The 25,776-nt window shown below is 36.4% G+C and overlaps 1 protein-coding gene across 1 annotated transcript in view; it reads right to left on the bottom strand.

Moving 5' to 3' along the window:
• The window catches only part of TEX11 (testis expressed 11), a 150,658-nt gene that overhangs the window by 95,868 nt on the left and 29,014 nt on the right, over nt 1–25,776 (bottom strand). The window contains exons 2-3 of the mRNA XM_081223067.1: nt 15,150–15,252; nt 3,226–3,350 (exon numbers count right to left, since the gene is read on the bottom strand). Coding sequence (XP_081079193.1) covers nt 3,226–3,350; nt 15,150–15,252 — 228 coding nt within the window. The remainder of the gene's footprint in view (nt 1–3,225; nt 3,351–15,149; nt 15,253–25,776) is intronic.

Raw genomic sequence — 25,776 nt, 5'->3', positions numbered from 1 at the left:
CTGGGTCATTCCTATTAGCAATAAACATTCTCACTCATCCCATTTCAAGTAAACAAACAAACCTCTTGATCCTACTTCTCTCACCAACTACTGCCCAACTTTAAAACAAATTTTGTTTTCTTGCCCAACTTCTTTTCTTCCCTTTGTAGTAAACTCTTCTAAAGAATTGTCTATACTTATTGTATCCAATTCTTTTCCTTCAATTCTCTCTTGAGCCTAATCAGGTGATTGTCCTACCTCTAACAAAACTGCTCTTGTCAAACTCACTGATGACCTCCATATTATAAATTCCAATGGTCAGTTCTCAGTCCTCACTGTATTTGACCTATCAGCAACATTCAACATAGTTGATCACTCTTTCCTCCTTGAAACACATTTGGCTTCCAAGATACCACATCATCCTTGTTTTCTCCTACCTCATGGATTACTCCCTTTCATTATCCTTTACTGGTTCCTCTTCTTTTCTCCAAACCATTAATGTTTGAGGGTTTCAGGCTCAGTCTCTGGTCCTCTTCTCTACTGCATATATACTCACTCCCTTGGTGATGGCACCCCAGTCTCATAGCTTTATATACCATCTATATATTAATGACTCTTATTAAACTTTTATCTTCAGCCCAAACCTCTTTCACAACTCTAGAGTCATATATACAACTGACTATTCAGATCTTTACCTGGATAGTCTAATAGACATCTCAAATGCATCATGTCCAAACTGAACTCCTGATTTTCCCCCCAACCATACTCTATTTGCAGCCTTTCCTAGTTCAACTGATGGCAACTCCATTTGATGACTCAGTCTCTTTCTCTTATACCCTTAATCCAATCTGTCAGCAAATTCTGTTATAATTTACCTCCACTGTTATCTCCCTTATCTGAGTCACCTTAATCTTTTCCCTGGATTACTCTGAAAACTTCCTAACAGGTCTCCTTGCTTGGTTCTTTTATGGTCTATTCTCAATATAACAGCCAAGAGTATTTCTGTCAAAATGGAACTCAAATCATGTCACTGCTCTGTTAAAAACCTTCCAATGGTTCCCCATGTCATTCAGAGTAAAAGTCAAAGTCCTTTCACTGGTCTACAAGGATCTACATAATCCGGGCTATCACCTCTCCGACTTCATCTCTCACTAATCCCACCCTTTATTCACTCTAGCTATGCTGGCTTCCTTGACATATACCTTAGGGCCTTTGTATTGGCTGTTACCTCTGCCTTTAATACTCTTCCTCTTCACTCCCCCCATATATCTACAGGGCTAACTCCCTCAACAATTTCAAGTCTTTGTACAAATGTCATCTCCTCGATGAGACCTCTCCTCACCACCCTATTAAAAAAAATAACTCACACAAATCCCAGACCACTCCCATCCCTGATCCTTGTTATCCTGCTCTATTCTTCTATATTACTATCAACTTCTAACATATTATATAATTTCTTATTTATTATGCTTATTATTATCTTCTCTCCTCCTGCTTGAATGTTAGCTCCAAGAAGGTGTATCACTGTTTTCTATACTAATTTATCCCAAGAGACTAGAACAGTGCCTGGCACTTAGCAGGTGCTCAATAAATATTTGCTGAATGAATGATAGTCTCACTAGCACTTGAAAGCCTTTTGCAAAGCAATTGCAGTAAGTAAAAACTGGATTCCACCCTTGTTCTTTTGTAGAGATATATTCAGTTTCCTGCATTTGGCTCATCCATCCTTCCTTCCATCTTCTAATTCAAACTACTTGAGGCTTTTTTTTTCTGATTCTTTCTCCTCTATTAAAATGATTTTCCTTTTCAGAAATATAGTTCCATAATTCTCCCATTGGCTTTCTTCTGATTTCCATCAAATGTAACTTTATAAACCTTCCTTTAAAAAGATATTTGCCTTTGGGTTCCCCATTATAGATTTTTCTCTCATTTCCTGCACAAGCACATCATGTATCTACATCTGCCAAATATTTTTCCTCTGCCAGGACGTCTATTATCCTATTCATTAACATCAAAACACATATCATTCAAAACTGTATTCAGCTACTACTTTGGGCAAGATATTGGGCTAGGTACTAGAAATATGGCCCTGAAGGATCTTATAGTCAAGTTAGACAGACAAATCCATGCATTAGCAACATAAGGCAGTATATAGGATACAGACCAAATAACTAGCATACACGTTAAAAATTACTGAAACTTAGAGTAGAAAGAGAGCAATGAGGACTGGAATTGATTTGGGAAGTCTCTACAGCGGAAGGAAATCTTAAGTTGGACTTTGAAAAGGTGGCATTTAAATAAGAACATTTCTTAAAAGATGGGATGGTATAAACCAGACACAGAAAAAGGAATGTGACTGGCCTGTTTGAGAGACACTGTATTTGCTTGGAGTTATAGAGGGCCTGTGCCTCCACCATTCTAGATCCTGTGCCTAACGTAACGGTGGCTTATATCACTATAATGATGCTACAGGGGAGTAATATGAGATAAAGTAGAAGAGACGGCTGTGGCCAGATTGTATATCATTAATAAGAACAGAAACACTATATGTGTAGATCAAGCTTCTTTCATTACAAATCACATTTTCAGCCATACTCTTAGTTAATTTTCACAATAACACTGGAGTTAGGTATTATGTTTATTTTACAAATGATGAAATTAAGATTCAAAGAAGGGAAGCACTTAAGTGGCAGAACCAGAATTCAAACCCGGTCTATCACCTAGTCCAAGAGCTACACAGTTGCTACAATGCTTTTCCTAATCCTGTATATTACTAAGACCAGAATTTTGCAAGTAAACAAAGGAGGTGCAAGTATTTATTACCTCTAAACTAAAGTCGCTTTCTGGTTACAAACTAAAAAGGTCCATTAAGATTTAAACTGGTTTTTTTTTTTTTTGCAAACTAATGAGAAAGATAAGTTTCCAAATAGATGACTATTTTTTTGCATGGTATAGTACTTTAAATCTCAAGTTTCTAATAAAAGTTAATGTTTTGTTATGCTTATTTTTTCTGTTGTTTTAAGCTCAAAACTATTACCTCACTTTGTTTTATTTACTTTTCTCTACATCATAAAGCAATGGAGAGAAATAAAGCAATTCTGCAACAAAGCTTGGTGTGAAAATAACGAGGCAAAATAGAGGGTAAAGAAAGGCCTCTCCTGCGCCTAACTGATGATGATTCCATTCTAATTGTCTCTGAAAATGGAAAAGAAGTAAAAATCTCACAGATGGGTACATAAGAATTACCTGTAGAGCAAACTCAGCAGCTGAACTGAGGAGCGTGACAACTAAACGTCTATTTTTAAGTACATCATTCTCTTCTTGTTCTTCAGCTCTTAATAAATTCTCTGAAGGAGTAATTGCCTGCAAAGCTGAAAAACAAGGAAACAATTAAAAAATGAGATACTCTTATCAAAGATAATAGCTATCTATGGTTAATTATATCCCAATGACTTTGGAATTTAAGAGTATTAATATCTTTAAAATATTAATTAATTTTCATAAAATCATCTAAATTGCTGAACTGTCAAGAAGTCTTTTTTTTTTTTTTTGCGGTACGCGGGCCTCTCACCGCTGTGGCCTCTCCCATTGCGGAGCACAGGCTCCGGACCTCAGGCTCAGTGGCCATGGCTCACAGGCTCAACCGCTCCGCGGCATGTGGGATCCTCCCAGACCGGGGCACGAACCCATGTCCCCTGCATCGGCAGGCGGACTTCCAACCACTGCGCCACCAGGGAAGCCCTGGATGAATGGATAAAAAAATAAGACCCATATATATGCTGTCTACAAGAGACCCACTTTAGACCTAGGGACAGGTACAGACTGAAAGTGAGGGGGTGGAAAAAGATACTCCACACAATTGGAAATCAAAAGAAAGCTGGGGGCTTCCCTGGTGGCACAGTGGCTGAGAGTCTGCCTGCCGATGCAGGGGACATGGGTTTGTGCCCCAGTCCGGGAGGATCCCACGTGCCGTGGAGCAGCTGGGCCCGTGAGCCATGGCCGCTGAGCCTGTGCCCCGCGATGGAAAAGGCCATGGCAGTGAGAGGCCCGCATACCACACACACAAAAAAAAGAAAGCTGGAGTAGCAATTCTCATATCAGACAACATAGACTTTAAAATAAAGACTATAAAAAGAGACAAAGAAGGACGCTACATAATGATCAAGGGATCAATCCAAGAAGAACATATAACAATTGTAAATATTTATGCTCCTAACAGCAAATGCTAACAGCCATAAAAGGGGAAATCGACAGTAACACAGTCATAGCAGGGGACTTTAACACACCACTTTCGCCAATGGACAGATCATCCAAAATGAAAATAAATAAGGAAACACAAGCTTTAAATAATATATTAAACAAGATGGACTTAACTGATATTTACAGCATTATTGCATCCAAAAACAACAGAATACATTTTCTTCTCAAGTGCTCATGCAACATTCTCCAGGACAGATCATATTGTGGGTCACAAATCAAGCCTTGCTCAATTTAAGAAAACTGAAATTGTATCAAGTATCTTTTCTGACCACAGAGCTATGAAACTAGATATCAATTACAGGAAAAAATCTGTAAAAAAAAATACAAACATATGGAAACTAAAAAATACACCATTAAATAACCAGGAGGTCACTGAAGAAATAAAAGAGGAAATGAAAAAATGCCTAAAGACAAATGACAATGAAAACACGATGACCCAAAACCTATGGGATGCACCAAAAGCAGTTCTAAGAGGGAAGTTCACAGCAATACAATCCTACCTCAAGAAACCAGAAACATCTCATATAAACAACCTAACTTTACACCTAAAGCAGTTAGAGAAAGAAGAAAAAAACACCAAAGTTAGCAGAAGGAAATAAATCATAAAGATCAGATCAGAAATAAATGAAGAAGAAATGAAGGAAATGATAGCAAAGATCAATAAAACTAAAAGTTGGTTCTCTGAGAAGATAAACAAAATTGATAAACTATTAGGCAGACTCATCAAGAAAAGGGAGAAGACTCAAATCAATAGATTTAAAAATGAAAAAGAAGTAACAACTGACACTGCAGAAATACAAAGGATCATGAGAGACTACTACAAGCAACAATATGCCAATAAAATGGAAACCTGGAAGAAATGGACAAATTCTCAGAAATGCACAACCTTCCGAGACTGAACCAGGAAGAAACAGGAAATATAAACAGACCAACACAAGCACTGAAATTGAGACTGTGATTAAAAATCTTCTAACATAAAAAGCCCAGGACCAGATGGCTTCACAGGTGAATTCTGACAAATATTTAGAGAAGAGCAATACCTATCCTACTCAAACTCTTCCAAAATACTGCAGAAGGAGGAACTCTCCCAAACTCATTCTACAAGGCCAACATCACCCTGATACCAAAACCAGGCAAAGATGTCACAAAGAAAGAAAACTAAGGGTCAATATCACTGATGAACATAGATTTAAAAATCCTCAACAAAATACTTGCAAGAAGAATCCAACAGCAAATTAAAAGGATCATACACCATGATCAAGTGGGGTTTATCTCAGAAATGCAAGGATTCTTCAATACATGTAAATCAATCAATGTGATAAACCATATTAACAAATTCAAGGAGAAAAACCATATGATCATCTCAATAGATGCAGAAAAAGCTTTTGACAAAATTCAACACACATTTATGATAAAAACCCTCCAGAAAGTAGGCACAGAGTGAACTTACCTCAACATAATAAAGGCCATATATGACAAACCCACAGCCAACATCGTTCTCAATGGTGAAAAACTGAAACCATTTCCTCTACGATCAGGAACAAAAAAGGTTGTCCACTCTCACCATCATTATGCAACATAGTTTTGGAAGTTTTAGCCACAGCAATCAGAGAAGAAAAAGAAATAAAAGGAATCCAAATGGGAAAAGAAGAAGTAAAGCTGTCACTGTTTGCAGATGACATGATACTATACATAGAGAATCCTAAAGATGCTATCACAAAACTACTAGAGCTTATGAACTAATTTGGTAAAATAGCAGGACACAAAATTAATTAATGCAGAGAAATCGCTTGCATTCCTATACACTAAGGATGAAAAATCTCAAAGAGAAATTCAGGAAACACTCCCATTTACCACTGCAACAAAAAGAATAAAATACCTAGGAATAAACCTACCTAGGGAGACAACAGACCTGTATGCAGAAAACTATAAGACACTGATGAAAGATACTAAAGATGATACACACAGATGGAGAGAAATACCATGTTCTTAGATTGGAAGAATCAACATTGTGAAAATGACTATACTACCCAAAGCAATGTACAGATTGAATGCAATTCCTATCCAACTACCAATGGCAGTTTTCGTAGAACTAGAAGAAAAACTTTCACAACTTCTAGGGAAACAGAAAAGACCCTGAATAGCCAAAGCAATCTTGAGAAAGAAAAACGGAGCTAGAGGACAGGCTCTGGACTTCAGAAAATACTACCAGGATACAATAATCAAGACAGTATGGTACTGGCACAAAAACAGAAACATAGATGAATGGAACAGGATAGAAAGCCCAGAGGTAAACCCACATACATATGGTCACCTTATCTTTGATAAAGGAGGCAAGAATATACAATGGAGAAAAGACAGACTCTTCAATAAGTGGTGCTGGGAAAACTGGACAGTACATGTAAAAGAATGAAATTCGAACACTCCCTAACACCATACACAAAAATAAACTCAAAATGGATCACCATACACAAAAATAAACTCAAAATGGATTAAAGACCTAAATGTAAGGCCAGACACACTCAAACTCTTAGAGGAAAACATAGGAAGAACACTCGCTGACATAAATCACAGTAAGATCCTTTTTGACCCACCTCCCAGAGAAATGGAAATAAAAATAAAAATAAACAACTGGGACCTAATGAAACTTAAAATCTTTTGCATAGCAAAGGAAAAAGGAAAACACAAACAAGACGGAAAGAGAACCCTCAGAATGGGAGGACATGTTTGCAAATGAAGCAACTGACAAAGGATTAATCTCCAAAATATACAAGCAGCAAATGCAGCTCAGTATAAAAAAACACAAACAACCCAATTCAAAAATGGGCAGAAGACCTAAATAGACATTTCCCCAAAGAAGATATACAGATTGCCAAGAAACACATGAAAGGATGCTCAGCATCACTAATCATGAGAGAAATGCAAATCAAAACTACAATGAGGTATCAGCTCACAGCAGTCAGAATGGCCAGCATCAAAAAATCGACAAACAGTAAACGTTGGAGAGGGTGTGGAGAAAAGAGAACCCTCTTGCACTGTTGGTGGGAATGTAAATTGATACAGCCACTATGGAGGTTCCTTATAAAACTAAAATGAGAACTACCATATGAACCAGCAATCCCACTACTGGGCACATACCCTGAGAAAACCATAATTCAAAAACAGTCATGTACCACAATGTTCATTGCAGCTCTATCTACAGTAGCTAGGACATGGAAGTAACCTAAGTGTCCACTGACAGATGAATGGATAAAGAAGATGTGGCACATATATACAATGGAATATTACTCAGCCATAAAAAGAAACGAAATTGAGTTATTTGTAGTGAGGTGGATGGACCTAGAGTCTGTCATACAGAGTGAAATAAGTCAGAAAGGGAAACAAATACTGTATGCTAACACATATATATGGAATCTGAAAAAAAAGAAAAATGATTCCGAAGTTCCTAGGGGCAGGACAGGAATAAAGATGCAGATGTAGAGAATGGACTTGAGGACATGGGGATTTGGAAGGGTAAGCTGGTACGCAGTGAGAGAGTGGCATGGACAATATATACACTACCAAATGTAAAATAGATAGCTAGTGGGAAGCAGCCACATAGCACAGGAAGATAAGCTTGGTGCTTTCTGACCCCCAGAGGGGTGGGAAAGGGAGGGTGGGAGCGAGACACAAGAGAGCGGAGATATGGGGATATATGTATATGTATAGCTGATTAATTTTGTTATAAAGCAGAAAGTAACACACCATTTTAAAGCAGTTATACTCCAATAAAGATGTAAAAAAAAAGAGACAGAGATAGATTGAATTAAAGAAAGCAACTTTAAACTATATGCTACCTACAAGAAACACACTTTAAATATAAAGCCAAAATTGGTTAAAAGAAAATGATGGGATAATATATACTATAGTAGAGGTAATCAAAAGAAAGCTGGAGGGGTTATATCAATAGCAGACAAAATAGACTTCAGAGCAAAGATTATTACCAGTGGTAGTAGGTTATTTCATGATGATAAAGGAATCAATTCATTATGAGGACATAATCCTAAATGCTTATGCATCCAATAACAAAATTTCAAAATACAAGAAGCAAAAACTGATAGAACTATGAGGAGTAATGAACAAATCCATAATTATTGTCAAAGATTTCAATAACCTCTCTCAAATAACTGACAGGAGAAGTAGACAGAAAATCAGCAAGGATATTTAACACTATTAATCAACTTGACCTGACTGACCTTTATAGAACACTTGACCTTACACCAGCAAAATACACATTTCTCACTGGTGCACATGGAACATTTACCAAGAAAGAGAATATTCTGAGCCATATAAAAAGCATCAACATATTTTAAAATAATCAAGTCATACAAACTTATGATCTTACACTAAAACAATTAAATTAAATTAATAAAAAAGTTCTCTGGAAATCTGCAAATGTTTGGAAAATAAATAGCATACTTCTAAATAATCCATGGGTTTACACTGGAGTCAAAGGTCATATTGCAAAGTATTTTGAAATGAATTAAAATGAAAACACAATATATCAAAATGTGTGTATTGTCACTAAAGCAATACTTAGAAGGTAATTTACAGCATTAACTGTTTATGTTAAACCAGAATAAAGGTCTTAAATCAATGACGTCAGCTTTCACCTTTGGAAACCAGAAAAGAAAGAGCAAATGAAACTCAAAGTAAGTAGAAGAATGGAAATGATAAAGATCAGAACATTAATAAATGAAAAAGAAAACAGAAAATAAAATAGAGAAAAATTAATGAAACCAAAAGCTGGTTCTTTGAGAGCAATAAAATTGATCAACTTGTAGCCACTCTGACAGGGAGAAAAAGAGAGAAGACACAAATTACAAATATGAGGAATGAGAAAGGTGACATCACTAAAGATTTTACAGATGTCAAAAGGATAATATGGATGATATAATGAATGACTTTAGGCCAATAATTTCAACAACTTAGATGAAACACACAAATTTCTTGAAAGACACAAACTACCAAAGTTCAGTTTGGAAATAATAGATAACCTGAAGAAACCTATTGTCTATTGAAGAAATTGAGTTTATAATTAAAAACCTTCTCATAAAGAAAACTCCAGCCCCAGATGGCTTCACCTGTGAACTCTAGCAAACATTTAACAAAGAAATAATACCAACTGAGCATCTTCTAGAAGATGGAAAAAGAGGGTGTATTTTCCAATTCATTGTATGTAGTAAGCATTACCCTAATTGCAAAACCAAAAACATTACAGGAAAACTAGAGACCAGTATCACTCATGGACACAGGTACAAATATTCTTAAATAGACTGTTAGCAAATCAAATCTAACATTATATTTTAAAAAGGAACACATCATGACTAAGTGGAGCTTATCCCAGGAATGCAGCATTGGTTTATCTGTTAAAAAATTAATGTAACTGACCATATTAACAACAATAAAAAAAATTGATCATTTCATTTCCAAATGTTTTCTCCCATTCTGAGGATTGTCTTTTTGTTGTGTTTATGGTTTCCTTTGCTGTGCAAAAGCTTTTAAGTTTAATTAGGTTCCATTTGTTTATTTTTGTTTTTTACTTTCATTACTCTAGGAGGTGGATCGAGAAAGATGTTACTGTGGGGCTTCCCTAGTGGCGCAGTGGTTGAGAGTCCGCCTGCCAATGCAGGGGACACGGGTTCGTGCCCCGGTCCGGGAGGATCCCACATGCCGCAGAGCGGCTGGGCCTGTGAGCCATGGCCGCTAGGCCTGCATGTCCAGAACCTGTGCTCCGCAACGGGAGAGGCCACAAGAGCGAGAGGCCCACGTACCGCAAAACAAATAAACAAACAAATAAACAACAACAAAAAAGATGTTACTGTGAGTTATGTCAAAGAGTGCTCTCCTATGTTTTACTCTAGGAGTTTTATAGTATCCAGCCTTATATTTAGGTCTTTAATACATTTTGAGTTTATTTTTCTGTATGGTGTTAGGGAGTGTTCTAACTTCATTCTTTTACATATAGCTGTCCAGTTTTCCCAGCACCACTTACTGAAGAGACTGTGTTTTCTCCATTGTATATTCTTGCCTACTTTGTCATAGATTAGGTGACCACAGGTGTGTGGGTTTATCTCTGGACTTTCTATCCTGTTCCATTGATGTGTACTTCTGTTTTTGTGCCAGTACACGTTAATCTCTCCAAAATATACAAACAGCTCATGAAGCTCAGTATCAAAAAAAAAAAAAAAAACCCAGTCAAAAAATGGGCAGAAGGGCTTCCCTGGCGGCGCAGTGGTTGAGAATCCGCCTGCCGATGCAGGGGACACGGGTTCGTGTCCCGGTCTGGGAAGATCCCACATGCCGTGGAGCGGCTACACCCGTGAGCCACGGCTGCTAAGCCTGTGCGTCCGGAGCCTGTGCTCCGCAACGGGAGAGGCCACAACAGTGAGAAGCCCATGTACCGCAAAAATAAAAAAAAAGGCAGAAGATCTAAATAAACATTTCTCCAAAGAAGACATACAGATGGCTACAAAGCACATGAAAAGATGCTCAACATCACTAATTATTAGAGAAATGCAAATCAAAACTACAGTGAGGGGCTTCCCTGGTGGCGCAGTGGTTGAGAGTCTGCCTGCCGATGCAGGGGACACGGGTTCGTGCCCCGGTCCGGGAAGATCCCACATGCTGTGGAGCGGCTGGGTCCGTGAGCCATGGCCGCTGAGCCTGTGCATCCGGAGCCTGTGCTCCGCAAGGGGAGAGGCCACAGCAGTGAGAGGCCCGCGTACTGAAAAAAAAAAAAAAGAAAAGAAAAAAAAAAAGAAACTACAGTGAGGTATCACCTCACACTGGTCAGAATGGCCATCATCAAAAAGTCTACAAACTATAAATGCTGGAGAGGGTGTGGAGAAAAGGGAACACTATTACACTCTTGGTGGGAATGTCAACTGGTACAGCCACTATGGAGGACAGTATGCAGGTTCCTTAAAAAACTAAAAATAGAGCTAACATATGATCCAGCATTCCCACTCCTGGGCATATATCTGGAGAAAACCATAATTCGAAAAGATACATGCACCCCAGTGTTCACTGTAGCACTATTTACAATAGCCAGGACATGGAAGTAACCTAAATGTCCATCAACAAAGGAATGGATAAAGAAGATGTGGTACATATATACAATGGAGTATTACTCAGCTATAAAGAAGAATGAAATAGTTCCATTGGCAGCAACATGGATGGACCTAGAGATTGTCATACTGAATGAAGTAAGTCAAAGACAAATATCATATGATATCATTTATATGTGGAATCTAAAAAAAAGGTTACAAATGAACTTATCTACAAAACTGAAATAGAGTTACAGATGTAGAAAACAAACTTATGGTTCGGGGGTGTGGGGGAGGGGTAAATTGGAAGACTGGGACTGACATACACACACTACTATATATAAAATAGATAACTAGTAAGGACCTGCTGTATAGCACAGGGAACTCTACTCAATACTCTGTAATGGCCTATATGGGAAAAGAATCTAAAAAAAGAGTGGATATATGTATAACAGGTTCACTTTGCTATACACCTGAAGCTAACACAACACTGTAAATCAACTGTACTCCAAACAATTTTTTAAAAACTTGATTATTTCAATAGATGTAGAAAAACCATATGACCAAATTCAACATCCATTCCTGATTAAAAACTCCCTGGAAACTGGAAACAGGAAACAGGAGGGAACTTCCTCAACCTGATAAAAGTTACCTATGAAAAACCTACAGCTAACATCATACTTAATAATTGAAAACTGGATGCTTTCCCTCTAAAATCAGGAAAAAGTCAAGGATGTCTGCTTTTTCCCAATTTTACTGGAGATTCTAACAAGTACAATAAGGCATGAAAAACTGTACCCAGATTGGACAGGAAGTAGTAAAATTGTCTTTATTCACAGACAACATAATCATCTACAAGAAAGCTATTGGAACTAGTAAGTGAGTTTAGCAACTCTGTAGGATAAAAGATCAATATACAAAAGTCAATTATATTTCTACATACTGGCAATGAACAATCAGAAACTGAAGGATTTTTAAAAATGCCATTTGAAATAGCATAAAATATGGTATACTTAGTGATAAATCTGACAAAAGGTGCACATGTTGAAAGACAGAAAAGATTGCTGAGAGAAATTAAAGACCTAAATATAACTTGTTTACAGATTGGAAGATGTCAATTCTCTCCAAACTGATCTATAGAGTCAGTGTAATCCCAATCAATATTTCCTTTTGTGGAAACTGAAAAACTTCTTTAAAATTTAAAATTCACAGAGATATACAAAGGACTTAGAGTAGCCCAAACAATTTGAAAGAGAAGAATAAAGCTGGAGGACTAACACTACATGATTTCAAATTTACTACACAGCTACATTAATCAAGACAGTGTGGGAATGGGGTAAAGAGGAGTAGTTCAGTGGAACAGAATGAAGAGTCCAGAAAGAGACCCATGCACATATGACAACTGATTTTCATTAAAGGTACAAAGGCAATCAGTTGGGAAAGGACAGAATTTTTAAATAAATGAAGCTGGAATGATTAGGTAACCACGTGCAAAAAAAATGAACTTTAATCCATACCTTAAGTCAAATATAAAAAATTAATGCAAAATGGATCACAGAACTAACCACAAACTTAAACCTAAAACTGTAAAATTTCTTGAAGAAAACACGGGGAAAATTTTTTGTGACCATGGATTAAGTAAAGATTTCTTAGATACAATACCAAAAAAACAATCCATAAAAGAAGAAAAAAGATAAATTAGACTTCATCATCTTGTCATGATGAGAAAATAAAAAGAAAAATTTGTAAAACACATATCTGATAAATAACTTGTGTCTAGAATATATAAAGAACTTCAAAACTCAATAAAAACACAAAGTTCCTTATAGAAAACTGGGCAAAAGATTTGTACAAACACTCCACCAAAGAAGATATATGGATGTCAAATATTGGACACTATGAAAATGCTAATTATAATCACAGTACTATATCTCTACCTTATTATTAGAATGGCTAAATAAATTTTTCAGTGGACAATTCCAAGTGCTGATGAGGCTGTAGATCAACTGGAACTTTCATACATAGCTAGTTAGAACATAAAACTGTATGGCCACTTTAGAAAAGAGTTTGGCAGTTTCTAACAAAGTTAAACATATACTTACAACCCAGCAAACCCATTCCTCGATATTTACCCTAGAGAAGTGAAATCTTGTCATCACACAAAATCTGTAAACAGATGTTTATAGCACCTTTATTTATAATCACCCAAACTGGAAACCATCCAAATATCCTTCAACTGGTAAATGTATAAATTTTGGTACATCTATACTTATGAAATACTACTTAGCAATAAAAAAGAACAAACTATGGGAACACACACAGTATGAATGAGTTTCAAATGTATTATGCTAAGTGAAAGAAGGCTCAAAAAGCTTCATACTATATGATTCCATTTATATGACATTCTGGAAAAGGCAAAATTATAGGGATAGAAATGAGATTAGTAGGAATCAGCGCTTGAAGTGGTGGGAAGGAGTGACAACAAAGGGGCCTGAGTTAATTTTTTGTTCTATATCTTGATTGTGGTGCTAGTTACATGACTGTAAGCAATTGTCAAAACTCATAGAATTACTAATATAAATAAACCTTACAAAATCATACACTAGGCAAGAGTAAATTTTATTGTATGTATTTTCAATAAACATGACTAAAAAGTGGACACAGATAACTGGGGAAGAAATGAAAATACTGAGCTAATGCTATGCTTAAAAAGTAAAATAATTTTATTTTAATAGAATGTTAAAAGAAAAGCCTTAATAGGAAATCTGGTTGTGTGGGGTTATTTTTTTTTTGCCATTTCTACTGGCAAAAGTTTCAAGTTTTTCTATACTTCAGCATAATATATCAAGAAAAACAAATGCCCAGAAGTCTCTAGTAAAAACCCTGATGATGGACATAACAGCAATATTAACCTTGATAAAGAGCTGATTCCTATTTGTTACTCCTTAATTAATATACAGATATACTTTACTACCATGGAACATTTCTTTTTCAAAGCAGAATAAATCATCTTTCTTTTTCTTACAGAGTGAATAACAGACTCCACTGCACATTTAGTAGGTATTCACAAATAGTTGCTTAATTGGACTAGTATAAATTCTGTTTGAACCCATTAACTCAAGCTTCTCAATTTCTCTACTTGTGCCCTTCACAAAGGGCAACACCAGTCTGAAGCTCAAACTGCTCCAGGATTTGCTCAGCTACCCAGAGCTGAGCAGGAATAATATCACAGCACAGGTGAATCTGTGACCAAGTCAAGATACACGTGTGTGCAGACAACGAGCTAGGAAACTACGCTTAACTTAATGGAAAGGACAAAGCACTAATGGGATAAGGTTCATGTGAGCAACTGTACCATTGTCAACCCTGTGGAGAGAAACTACATTTCAGGGCCAGATATCTCACCGATAACTTCGCAAATAAGTACAAACAATCAAAAGGTATCCTGGAGACTTCTATTCTCTAATGACAATTCTTAACTGACTGCATTATAACTTCTTCCTGCTCCCACAGTTTTTTAAAGTTAATTTTTAATAGGCTGGTTCCAATGACAAAGTACAAAAAAGTATACAGGAACAAGACTTTCCCCCAATTCTTGCCCCACATCTGCCTAGTTCCTACTCCTTCAATAGGCAAACCCTGTTCTTTTATTTTTATGCAACCTTCCATAGTTTCTTTTTGTATGGTTGTATCATCTTTACATAGGAAAGCTAGCATATATATTCAACTCCATTGTGTTAAAAGCTATTTTTCTCTATTACGGTCAAAGAGGATTATTCTTTGTGTTAACAGTCAAATATAACTCATAAATAACATTTATACCTCTGTAAGAGTTGCCCTCTAGGACTGCAATCTTGAATATACAAAATTTAGTGAAAATATTTGTAGGATCACATCGTTCAGCTTCGGTCACTGCCTCTTTAGCCTGAAAAAAGAAATATTGGGTTTCTTTTACAAAGCATATAAGGAAGACCTTACCATATTTTACTAATACTATGAACATAGTCACAATGGCTGAGGGATACTCATAATGAAAAGACATGAATCTAAGAAAAATCTTTGAAGAACTGTTCTATTAAAATGCTATGGAAGGGCTTCCCTGGTGGTACAGTGGTTGAGAGTCCGCCTGCTGACACAGGGGATACAGGTTCATGCCCCAGTCCGGGAAGATCCCACATGCCGTGGAGTGGCTGGGCCCGTGAGCCATGGCCGCTGAGCCTGTGCATCCGGAGCCTGTGCTCCGCAACGGGAGAGGCCCGTGTACCGCAAAAAAAAAAAAAAATCTATGGAAATAGTGAACTCTGCTTCTGAAAATAGGGCACATTATATATGTCAAACCAACCCTCCTACTGAAAACAACCAAAAATGTTGGATAACGTTTTTTTTTTTAATTCCAAAAGCAAGTGACTAGTAAAGCAATTACCAAGCAATATCTAAGGAAAAGTGAGGTCCCAGAGAAGTAAATGGAGAATTAAAGCTACTTTTTTTTTTCCCCTGGTGGGCATTTGTAAACCTAGGCAAATTTTAACTTTAGTTTTAATGTACCTTACTAGGTCAGGAAAATAGACATCAAGGCTCAAGGGATCACACTCTCAGGCTAAGGGCAAACCAGAAGTAAACCCACTTTTATCCACATCCTCAGGGGACTGCAATGAAAGATAAGATACCTTGGTTCTGAGAAGAATACAACAAAATGGGGTAAGGAAAACCAGTCCCTAAGGTATAATACAAACAGACTTTCTCATGTATTTACAGCCCCAAATTACATTATATGGGAGGCCAAAAGATGTCAAGCTATGAATTTAGTTTTCATTGGTCCCAAACATAGGAAGAAGCAAATGTAAATCCTCTCTGGGGGAAGACACCTTCATCTTAGGCTTCAAAATATTTCCATAAATAATGTTTCAAGAATCTTGAGTAGAAACATAAAAAAATCAAGCACAGTAGGAAACAAGACACCATAAATGAGAATCAGCAGAAACAGATTCTCAGGATGTAAATAAAAGAAGTATCAAAAACTGCCTATAAAACACCTCTGTTTTCAAAGTTTAAGGAAATAAAAGATACGCTCAAAAATTATATAACTAGGCTGATATTCAATAATACATATTGATACACTTACAGTGGTTGTTTCCAGCTGGTATCCATTTTGACTGATTATTGCCCAAGCCATATCAGTTGTTAAACACTTTGCACATCACACAAGTTTATAAGAAACAGAAACTATAAAATGTGGCCTTGCTGATTTGAGCAAAAGGAACTACTTGAAATGAAAGATACAATAATCCAAAGGGCAACATAATGGATAGGCTTATTAAGAGCAAGTTATAAGCAGATGAAGAGAAAATTAGTGAACTGAAAGATAAGACATAATAAATATGCAGCTAAAGTGCAGCAGAGAGAGACTACAAACATGGTGGACAGTTAAGTAAGTATTCTATTCTTTTAGGACAATCATTAAAAAAATAGAAACTAATTAATTTCTACTCTAGTAGAAGGGTGAAACCAGGAAGTACAAAAAAATGAGGATAGTCTTTTTAAAACAATTGGTGCTGGAACAACTGGACATCCACATGCAAAAAAGAAAAAAAAAATCTGACGACAGACCTGAAACATCTCACAAAAATTAATTCAAAAACAATCGTAAATCTAAATGTAAGACCTCAAACTACAGAACTCTTAGAGGTAACACAGGAGAAAACTAAGTGACATTTGGTTTACTGATGACTTTTTAAACAACACTGAAAGCACAATTCATGAAAGAAAAAAGAAGCTGGACTTCATTAAAATTAGAAATTTCTGCTCTGTGAAAGACACTGTTAAGAGAATGAAAAGGCAAGCCACACAATGGGAGAAAATATTTGCAAAACACATGTATGATAAACGAATTAGGACACACCATTATAAAAATAAATCAAAAAGGAAAAAAGCAAGAGAGGAACTAAAAACTCAAACAATTAACAAGATGGGAATAGTAAGCCCTTAACTATCAATATTTAAATGTAAATGGACTAAAACTATCCAATCAAAGACACAGAGTGGCTGAATGGATAAAAAACAAACAAAACCAAGATCCAACAATGTGCTATCTACAAGAGACTAACTTTAGCTTTAAGGACACACATAAGCTGAAAGTGAAGGGATGGAAAAAGATATTCCATGCAAATGGTAACAAAAAGAGAGCAAAAGTGGCTATAATTATCAGACAAAATAGACTTTAGTCAAAATCGGTCACAAGAGACAAAGAAGTACACCACATAGTGACAAAGGAGTCAATTCATCAAGAGGATATAACAACTGTATATACATACACATTCAACACTAGAGCAACTAAATATTTAAAGCAAACATTAACTGAACTGAAGGGAGTAACAGAAATAAATAACAGTAGGGAACATTTCAAAACCCACTTTCAACAATACATAGGTATCCAAACAGAAAATTAATCAATAGTGGACCTAACACTATAGACAAAATTGACCTAATAGACACATACAGAACATTCCATTCAACAGCACCAGAATATATATTCCTCTCACATACACATGGAACAATTTCTAGGATAAATCATATGTTGGGCCAGAAAGCAGCCTTAACAAATTCAAGAAGATTGTAATCATATCAAGTATCTTTTCCCACTGCAATGGCATGAAACTAGAAAAAATAATATGAAGAAAAATGAAAAATTTACAAATGCATGGAAATTAAACCACACTCCTGAATAATCAATGGATCAAAGAAGAAATCAAAAGGCAAATTAGAAAGTATTTTGAGAACAAAAACAACAAAGAAAACATATCAAAACTTAGGAAATGCAGCAAAGATAGTTCTAAGAAGGAAGTTTACAGCAATAAATGCCTACATTAACAAAAGATCTCAAACAACCTAACTTTACTTCTCAAGGAACTATAAAGAAAAAACTAAGCCCAAATTTAGCAGGAGGAAATTAAAGATTAGAGCAGAAATAAATGAAATAGAGACTAGAAAGATAATAGAAAAAATTAATGAAACTAAGGTAAACAGACAACCCACTAAGACTGAAACAGGAAGAAACAGAAAATCAGAACAGACCAATAATGAGTAAGGAGACTGGATCAGTAATCAAAAACGGCCCAACAAAGAAAATACCAGGACCAGATGGTTTTAGTGGTGATTTATATCAAACATTTGAAGAAGAATTAATGCCAATCTTTCTCAAACTCTTCCAATTGAAGAGGGAACACTCCAAAACGCATATCACGAGGCCAGCATTACCCTGATACCAAAGTCAGATAAAAATACCACAAGAAAAAAGCAACAGGCCAATATCCCTGATGAATACAGATGCGAACATTCCCAACAAAATACTAGCAAACAGAATACAACAGCCCATTAAAAAGATCATACACCATGATCAAGTGGGATTTATTCCTGGGATGCAAAGATGGTTCAACATACACAAATCAATAAAAATAATGCATTACAGTAATAGAATGAAAAATAAAAATACTATGATTCTCTCAATAGATACAGATAAAGCATTTGACAAAATTCAACACTCTTTCATAACAAAATCTCTCAAAAAACTGGGTATAAAAGGAACATATCTCAAAATAACAAAGGCCATATGACAAAACAACAGCTAACAACATACTCAGTGGTGAAATGTGAAAGGTTTTCCTCTAAACTCAGGAATAAGATAAGGATGTTCATTCTCACGACTTCTATTCAACATAGTACTTTTTTTTAGACCTAAGTAATTTATTTTTTACTTAAGTTCTTTTTATTCAATTTAATTTTTATTTTATATTGGGGTATAGTTGATTTACAATGTGTTGTGAGTTTCAGGTGTACAGCGAAGTGGTTCACTTATACATATACATATATCCATTCTTCTTCAGATTCTTTTCCCATATAGATGATTAGAGAATACTGAGTAGAGTTCCCTGTGCTATACAGTAGGTCCTTGTTGATTATCTATTTTATATATAGTAGTGTGCATATGTTAATCCAAAACTCCTAATTTATATCTCCCCCCACCTTTCCCCTTTGATAACCATAAGTTTGTTTTCAAAGTCTGTGAGTTGGTTTATGTTTTGTAAATAAGTTCATTTGTATCATCTTTTTAGATTCCACATATAAGTGATCTCATATGATATTTGTCTTTCTCTTAGTTCACTTAGTATGATCATCTCTAGGTCCATCCATGTTGCTGCAACATGGATGGCATTACTTCACTCTTTTTTATGGCTGGGTAATACTCCACTGTACATATGTACAACATCGTCTTTATCCATTCCTCTGTCAATGGACATTTAGGTTCTTTCCATGTCTTGGCTGTTGTAAATAGTGCTGCAATGAATACTGGGGTGCATGTATCTTTTCAAATTATGGTTTTCTCCAGATATATGTCCAGGAGTGGGACTGCTGGATCATATGGTAGTTCTATTTTTAGTTTATTAAGAAAACTCCATACTGTTCTCCATAGTGGTTGTATCAATTTATATTCCCTCCAAGAGCGTAGGAGTGTTCCCTTTTCTCCACACCCTCTCCAGCATTTATTGTTTGTAGCTTTTTGATGATGGCCATTCTGACAGGTGTGAGGTGATACCTCATTGTACTTCTGATTTGCATTTCTCTAATAATTAGTGATGTTGAGCATCTTTTCATGTGCTTTTTGGCCATCTGTATGTCTTCTTTGAAGAAATGTCTATTCAGGTCTTCGGCCCCTTTTTTGATTGGGTTGTCTGTTTTTTTTGTTGTTGTTGTTATTGAGCTGCATGAGCTATTTGTACATTTTGGAGATTAATTCCCTGTTGGTCACTTTGTTTGCAAACATTTTCTCCCATTCTGTGGTTATCTTTTCGTTTTGTTGATGGTTTCCTTTACTGTGCAAAAGTTTTTAAGTTTAATTAGGTCCCATTTGTTTATTTTCGTTTTTATTTTCATTATTCTAGGGGTGGATCCAAAAAGACATTGCTGCAATTTATGTCAAAGAGTGTTCTGTCTATGTTTTCCTCTAAGAGTTTTATAGTATCTGCTCTTACATTTAGATTGTAAGTCCCCTACATACGAACAAGTTCCATTGCAAGAGCGTGCTCCTAAGTCCAATTTGTTTCTAAGTCCAACAAAGTTAGCCTAGGTACCCAACTAACAAAATTGGCTATATAGTACTGTACTGTAATAGATTTATAATACTTTTCACACAAATAATACATAAAAACAAGCAAACACAAAAAATAAAACATTTTAATCTTATAGTACAGTACCCTGAAAAGTACAGTAGTACACTACAACAGCTGGCATACAGGGGCTGGCATCAAGTGAACAGGCAAAAAGAGTTACTGACTGGAGGAGGCAGGGGAGGTGGGAGATGGTATAGCTTAAGGATCATCAGCCATAGGTGACGGAGGGCAAGTTGCAATTTCACTCATGCCTGACGCTGATGGCACAGGTTTTGGGTCCTTGCTGGATTCAATTCTATCTACTCTCTTGAAAAAAACAATGTCTGGGTAGTAGCTCTTTTATTCTCATCATATATGACATGGTAGCACTGGATGGCATTCTGAACGGCTGCTGCAACCTTTGGGTACTGTTCTATGTTCGGGTCCTGTGCCTCAAAAACTAACAGGGCCTCCTCAAATAAAGAAAAACCCCTTGCCATTTCCTGCATCATGAATTTCTTTGCTTCTTCAGTTACTTTTTCTTCCTCTTGTCTCTCCTCATCCTTTCTCTGGGCCTCCAATTCCATCAGGTCTTCATTAGTAAGCTCCTCATGTTGCACAGCAAGGAGTTCAGTGAAGCTGTCCTCTTGCAGATCTAGCTCCAGCTTCTTGCTGAGGGTCACTAAGTTGCTGAAGACCTCTTTGGACTCCACATCCACATTCTCAAATCCACAAAAATTGTGCACTGCGGCCAAAGGTTCTTCCAAACCCCATTCATGGTGACAGCCATAACCTTACACCAAGAAAAGTCAATGTTTTTTATGGCCTTATAGATATTATAGTCCTTCCAAAATTGTCACAAGGTTGTTCCTGATTGATCACTAACCTTCACTGTCTGATGAAAAGTGTGACGTAAATGATATTTCTTGAAAGTTGCTATAACTCCCTGGTCCAAAGGTTGGATGAGCAATGTACTGAATAGCATTCAGTGGTAGATGCACTACTCTGACGCTGGGATGAAAGTCATCCATGAATGGGGAGTGGCCTGGAGCACTGTCGAGCAGCAAAGAATGTTGAATGGGACGTCTTTCTCCAATCAATATTTCTCTACCTCCAGGATAAAGTGGTGGAAAAACCAGTCCTGGAAAATGGCCTGTGTAATCCAGGCTTTGGGGTTACTCTTCCACACAACAGGAAGAGAGCCCTTGGCTATGTTTTTAAGGGCTCTTTGGTTCTCTGAATGATAAACTAAGGAAGGCTTCAGCTTCAGATCACCAGAAGCATTGTCAACAAACAGAGTTAGCCTATTCTTTGCTGATTTATAGCCAGGCATCAACTTTTCCTTCTTACTGATGTAACTTTGGTCTGGCATCCTCTTCCAGTACAGTCTTATCTCACCCACATTAAAACCCTGCTCAGGTAAATACGTGCCTTCATCAATAATTTCTCAAAGTGTTTCAGGAAATTTCCAGGCAACTACCATATATGCACTCGCTGCCTCGCCACTTACTTTTATGTTGTGAAGGTTGGCTCTAGCCTTGAACCGATGAAACCACCCATGGCTGGCGTTAAAAGATGTTCCCTCTGATTCTTCACCATGTTTCTTTTTCAAGTCTTTTAGGTTTCTCTTGAAGGCTTTTAGCTTTCTCTTGAATCAGCATTAAGCTAAACAGGACTCGATGCTGTTGCTGATCCTGCATCCACACACTGAAAAGTTTCTTCATCTCCTCCATCACTTTTACACATTTCTTCGATATTACTGCCAACATCATTGGCACAGCAGACTTCACATGTTCCATGATCTTGTCCTTGTTTTTTAGAATTGTGCCGATGGTTGAATGACTCATGTTATAAGAATGAGCAACGTCTACCATCTTTCTGCCTCGCTCCACTCTCTCAATTGTTTTCACTTTCGTTTCCATTGTTATTGCTTGGCACTTCTTAGCAATATCAGCTACATCACTGCTGCTTTTACACTTGCTTCCAGACATCCTGGGCTTGAAATAAAGATACTGTACTACTGTACTCTATACAGTATGGTACAGTAGAGTACACAAAAGCACAACTTGTAGAGGATACACACGGGACAATGTACGCCAGACACATGAACTAACTTAATGTGATTGGACATGCAAACGCATGTTCGCATCTGTGAAAGTTGGCAAGTTGAAGGTTCATATGTAGGGGACTTACTGTAATCTATTCTGAGTTTATTTTTGTGTGTGGTGTTAGAGAATGTTCTAATTTCATTCTTTTCCAAGTAGCTGTACAGTTTTCCAAGCACCACTTATTGAAGAGACTGTCTTTTCTCCATTGTATATTCTTGCCTCCTTTGTCATAGTTTAGGTGACCATACGTGTGCAGGTTTATTTATGGGCTTTCTATCCTGTTCCATTGATCTATATTTCTACTTTTGTGCCAGTATCATATTGTCTTGATTACTGTAGCTTTGTAGTATAGTCTGAAGTCAGGGAGCCTAATTCCTCCAGCTCCGTTTTTCTTTCTCAAGATTGCTTTGGCTATTCAGGGTCTTTTGTGTTTCCATACAAATTGTAAAATTCTTTTGTTCTAGTTCTGGTAAAAAAGGCCATTGGTAATTTGATAGGGATTGCATTGAATCTGTAGATTGCTTTGGGTAGTATAGTCATTTTCACAATGTTGATTCTTCCAACCCAAGATCATGGTATATCTTTCCATCTGGTTCTGTCATCTTTGATTTCTTTATCAGTGTCTTATAGTTTTCAGAGTACAGGTCTTTCGCCTCCTTAGGTACATTTATTCCTAGGTATTTTATTGTTTTTGTTGTGATGGTAAACGGGATTGTTTCCTTAATATCTCTTTCTGAACTTTCGTTGTTAGTGTATAGAAATGCAACAGGTTTCTGTGTATTAATTTTGTATTCTGCAACCTCACCGAATTCATTGATGAGCTCTAGTAGTTTTCCAGTAGCATCTTTAGGATTTTCTATGTATAGTATCATGTCATCTGCAAACAGTGATGGTTTTACTTCTTCTGTTCCAATTTGGATTCCTTTTATTTTTTTCCTTCTCTGATTGCCATGGCTAGGACTTCCAAAACTATGTGGAATAAAAGTGGTGACTGTAGATATCCTTGTCTTGTTCACGATCTTAGAGGAAATGCTTTCAGCTTTTCACTGCTGAGTATGATATTAGCTGTGGGTTTTTCATAAAGGCCTTTATTATGTTGAGGTAGGTTCCCTCTATGCCTACTTTCTGGAGAGTTTTTATCAAGAATTGGTGTTGGATTTTGTCAAAAGCTTTTTCTGCATCTATTGAGATAATCATATGCTTTTTATTCTTCAATTTGTTAATGTGGTGTATCACACTGATTTGCAGATATTGAAAAATCCTTGCGTCCCTGGGATAAATCTCACTTGATCGGGTGTATGATCCTTTTAATGTATTGTTGGATTCAGTTTGCTAGCATTTTGTTGAGTATTTTTGCACCTATGTTCATCAGTGATATTGGCCTATTATTTTTTTTGTGGTATCTTTGTCTGGTTTTGGTATTAGGATAATGGTGGCCTCATAGAATGAGTTTGGGAGTGTTCCTTCCTCTGCAATTTTTTGGAATAATTTCAGAAGGATAGGTGTTAACTCTTCTCTAAATGTTGGAGAGAATTCACCTGTGAAGCCATCTGGTCCTGGACTTTTGTTTGTTGTAAGTTTTAAAATCACAGTTTCAATTTCAGTACTTGTGACTGGTCTGTTCATATTTTCTGTTTCTTCCGGGTTCAGTCTGGGAAGATTGTCCCTTTCTTAGAATTTTTCCATTTCTTCTAGGTTGTCCATTTTATTGGTGTATAGTTGCTTCTAGTAGTTGCTTATTATCCTTTGTGCTTCTGTGGTGTCAGTTGTAACTTCTCATTTCTTACTTCTAACTTTATTGATTTGAGCCCTTTCCCATTGTTTCTTGATGAGTGTGGATAAAGGTTTATCAGTTTTGTTTATCTTCTCAAAGAACCAGATTTTAGTGGCATTGATCTTTGCTACTGTTTTCTTCGTCTCTATTTCATTTCTTTCTTCTCTGATCTTTATGTTTTTTTTTCCTTCTACTAACTTTGGGTTTTGTTTGTTCTTCTTTGTCTAGTTGCTTTAGGTGTAAGGTTAGGTTGTTTATTTGAGATTTTTCTTATTTCCTGTGGTAAGACTGTATTGCTATAAACTTCTCTCCTAGAACTGCTTTTTTTGCATCCCATGCTGCATCATGTTTTCATTTTCACTTGTCTCTAGGTAATTTTGTAAACTTCCTCTTTGATTCCTTCAGTGATACATTGGTTGTTCCATAATATGTTGTTTAGCTTCCATGTGTTTGTGTTTTTTACAGTTTTTTTCTTGTAGTTGATTTCTAATCACATAGCGTTGTGCTCAGAAAAGATGCTTGATATGATTTCAATTTTCTTAAATTCACTGAGGTTTGCTTTGTGGCCCAGCATGTGATCTATCTTGGAGAATGTCCATGCGCACTTGAGAAGAATGTGTATTCTGCTGCTTTCGGATGGAATGTTCTATAAATATGAATTAAGTCCCTCTGGTCTAATGTGTCATTTAAGGCTTGTGTTTCCTTATTGATTTTCTGCCTAGATGATCTGTTCATTGATGTAAGTCTGGTGTTAATGTCCCCCACTATTATTGCATTACTGTTGATTTCTCCTTTTATGGATGTTAACATTTGCCTTATATATTGAGATGTTCCTATATTGGATGCATATATATTTATGATTGTTGTATCTTCTTGGATTGATCTCTTGATCATTATGTAGTGTCCTTCTTTGTCTCCTGTAACAGTCTTTATTTTAAAGTCTATTTTGTCTTATATGAGTATTGCTACTCCAGCTTTCTTTTGATTTCCATTTCCATGGAATGACTTTTTCCATCCCCTCACTATCAGTCTGTATGCATCCCTAGATCTGAAGTGGGTCTCTTGCAGACAGCATATGTACAGGTCTTGTTTTTGTATCCATTCAGCCAGTCTATATCTTTGGTTGGAGCATTTAATCCATTTACATCTAAGGTAATTATCAATATGTATGTTCTTACTGCCATTTTATTAATCGTTCAGAATTTGTCTTTCTAGATATTTTTTCTTCTCTTCCTCTTTTGTTCTCTTCTCTTCTGATTAGATGAGTATCTTTAGAGTTGTGCTTAGATTGCTTTCTTTTTTGTGTATGTATCTACTGTATGTTTTTGGTTTGTGGTTACCATGAGGTTTTGATATACCAGTATACACACACACAGACACACAAAGATTGCTTTAAGTTGCTGGTCTCTTAATTTCAAATGCAT

The sequence above is a fragment of the Mesoplodon bidens genome, assembly GCF_964165515.1.
Source record: "Mesoplodon bidens genome assembly, chromosome: X".
Taxonomy (NCBI): Eukaryota; Metazoa; Chordata; class Mammalia; order Artiodactyla; family Ziphiidae; genus Mesoplodon; species Mesoplodon bidens.
This window is presented reverse-complemented; position numbering and strand designations above follow the sequence as displayed.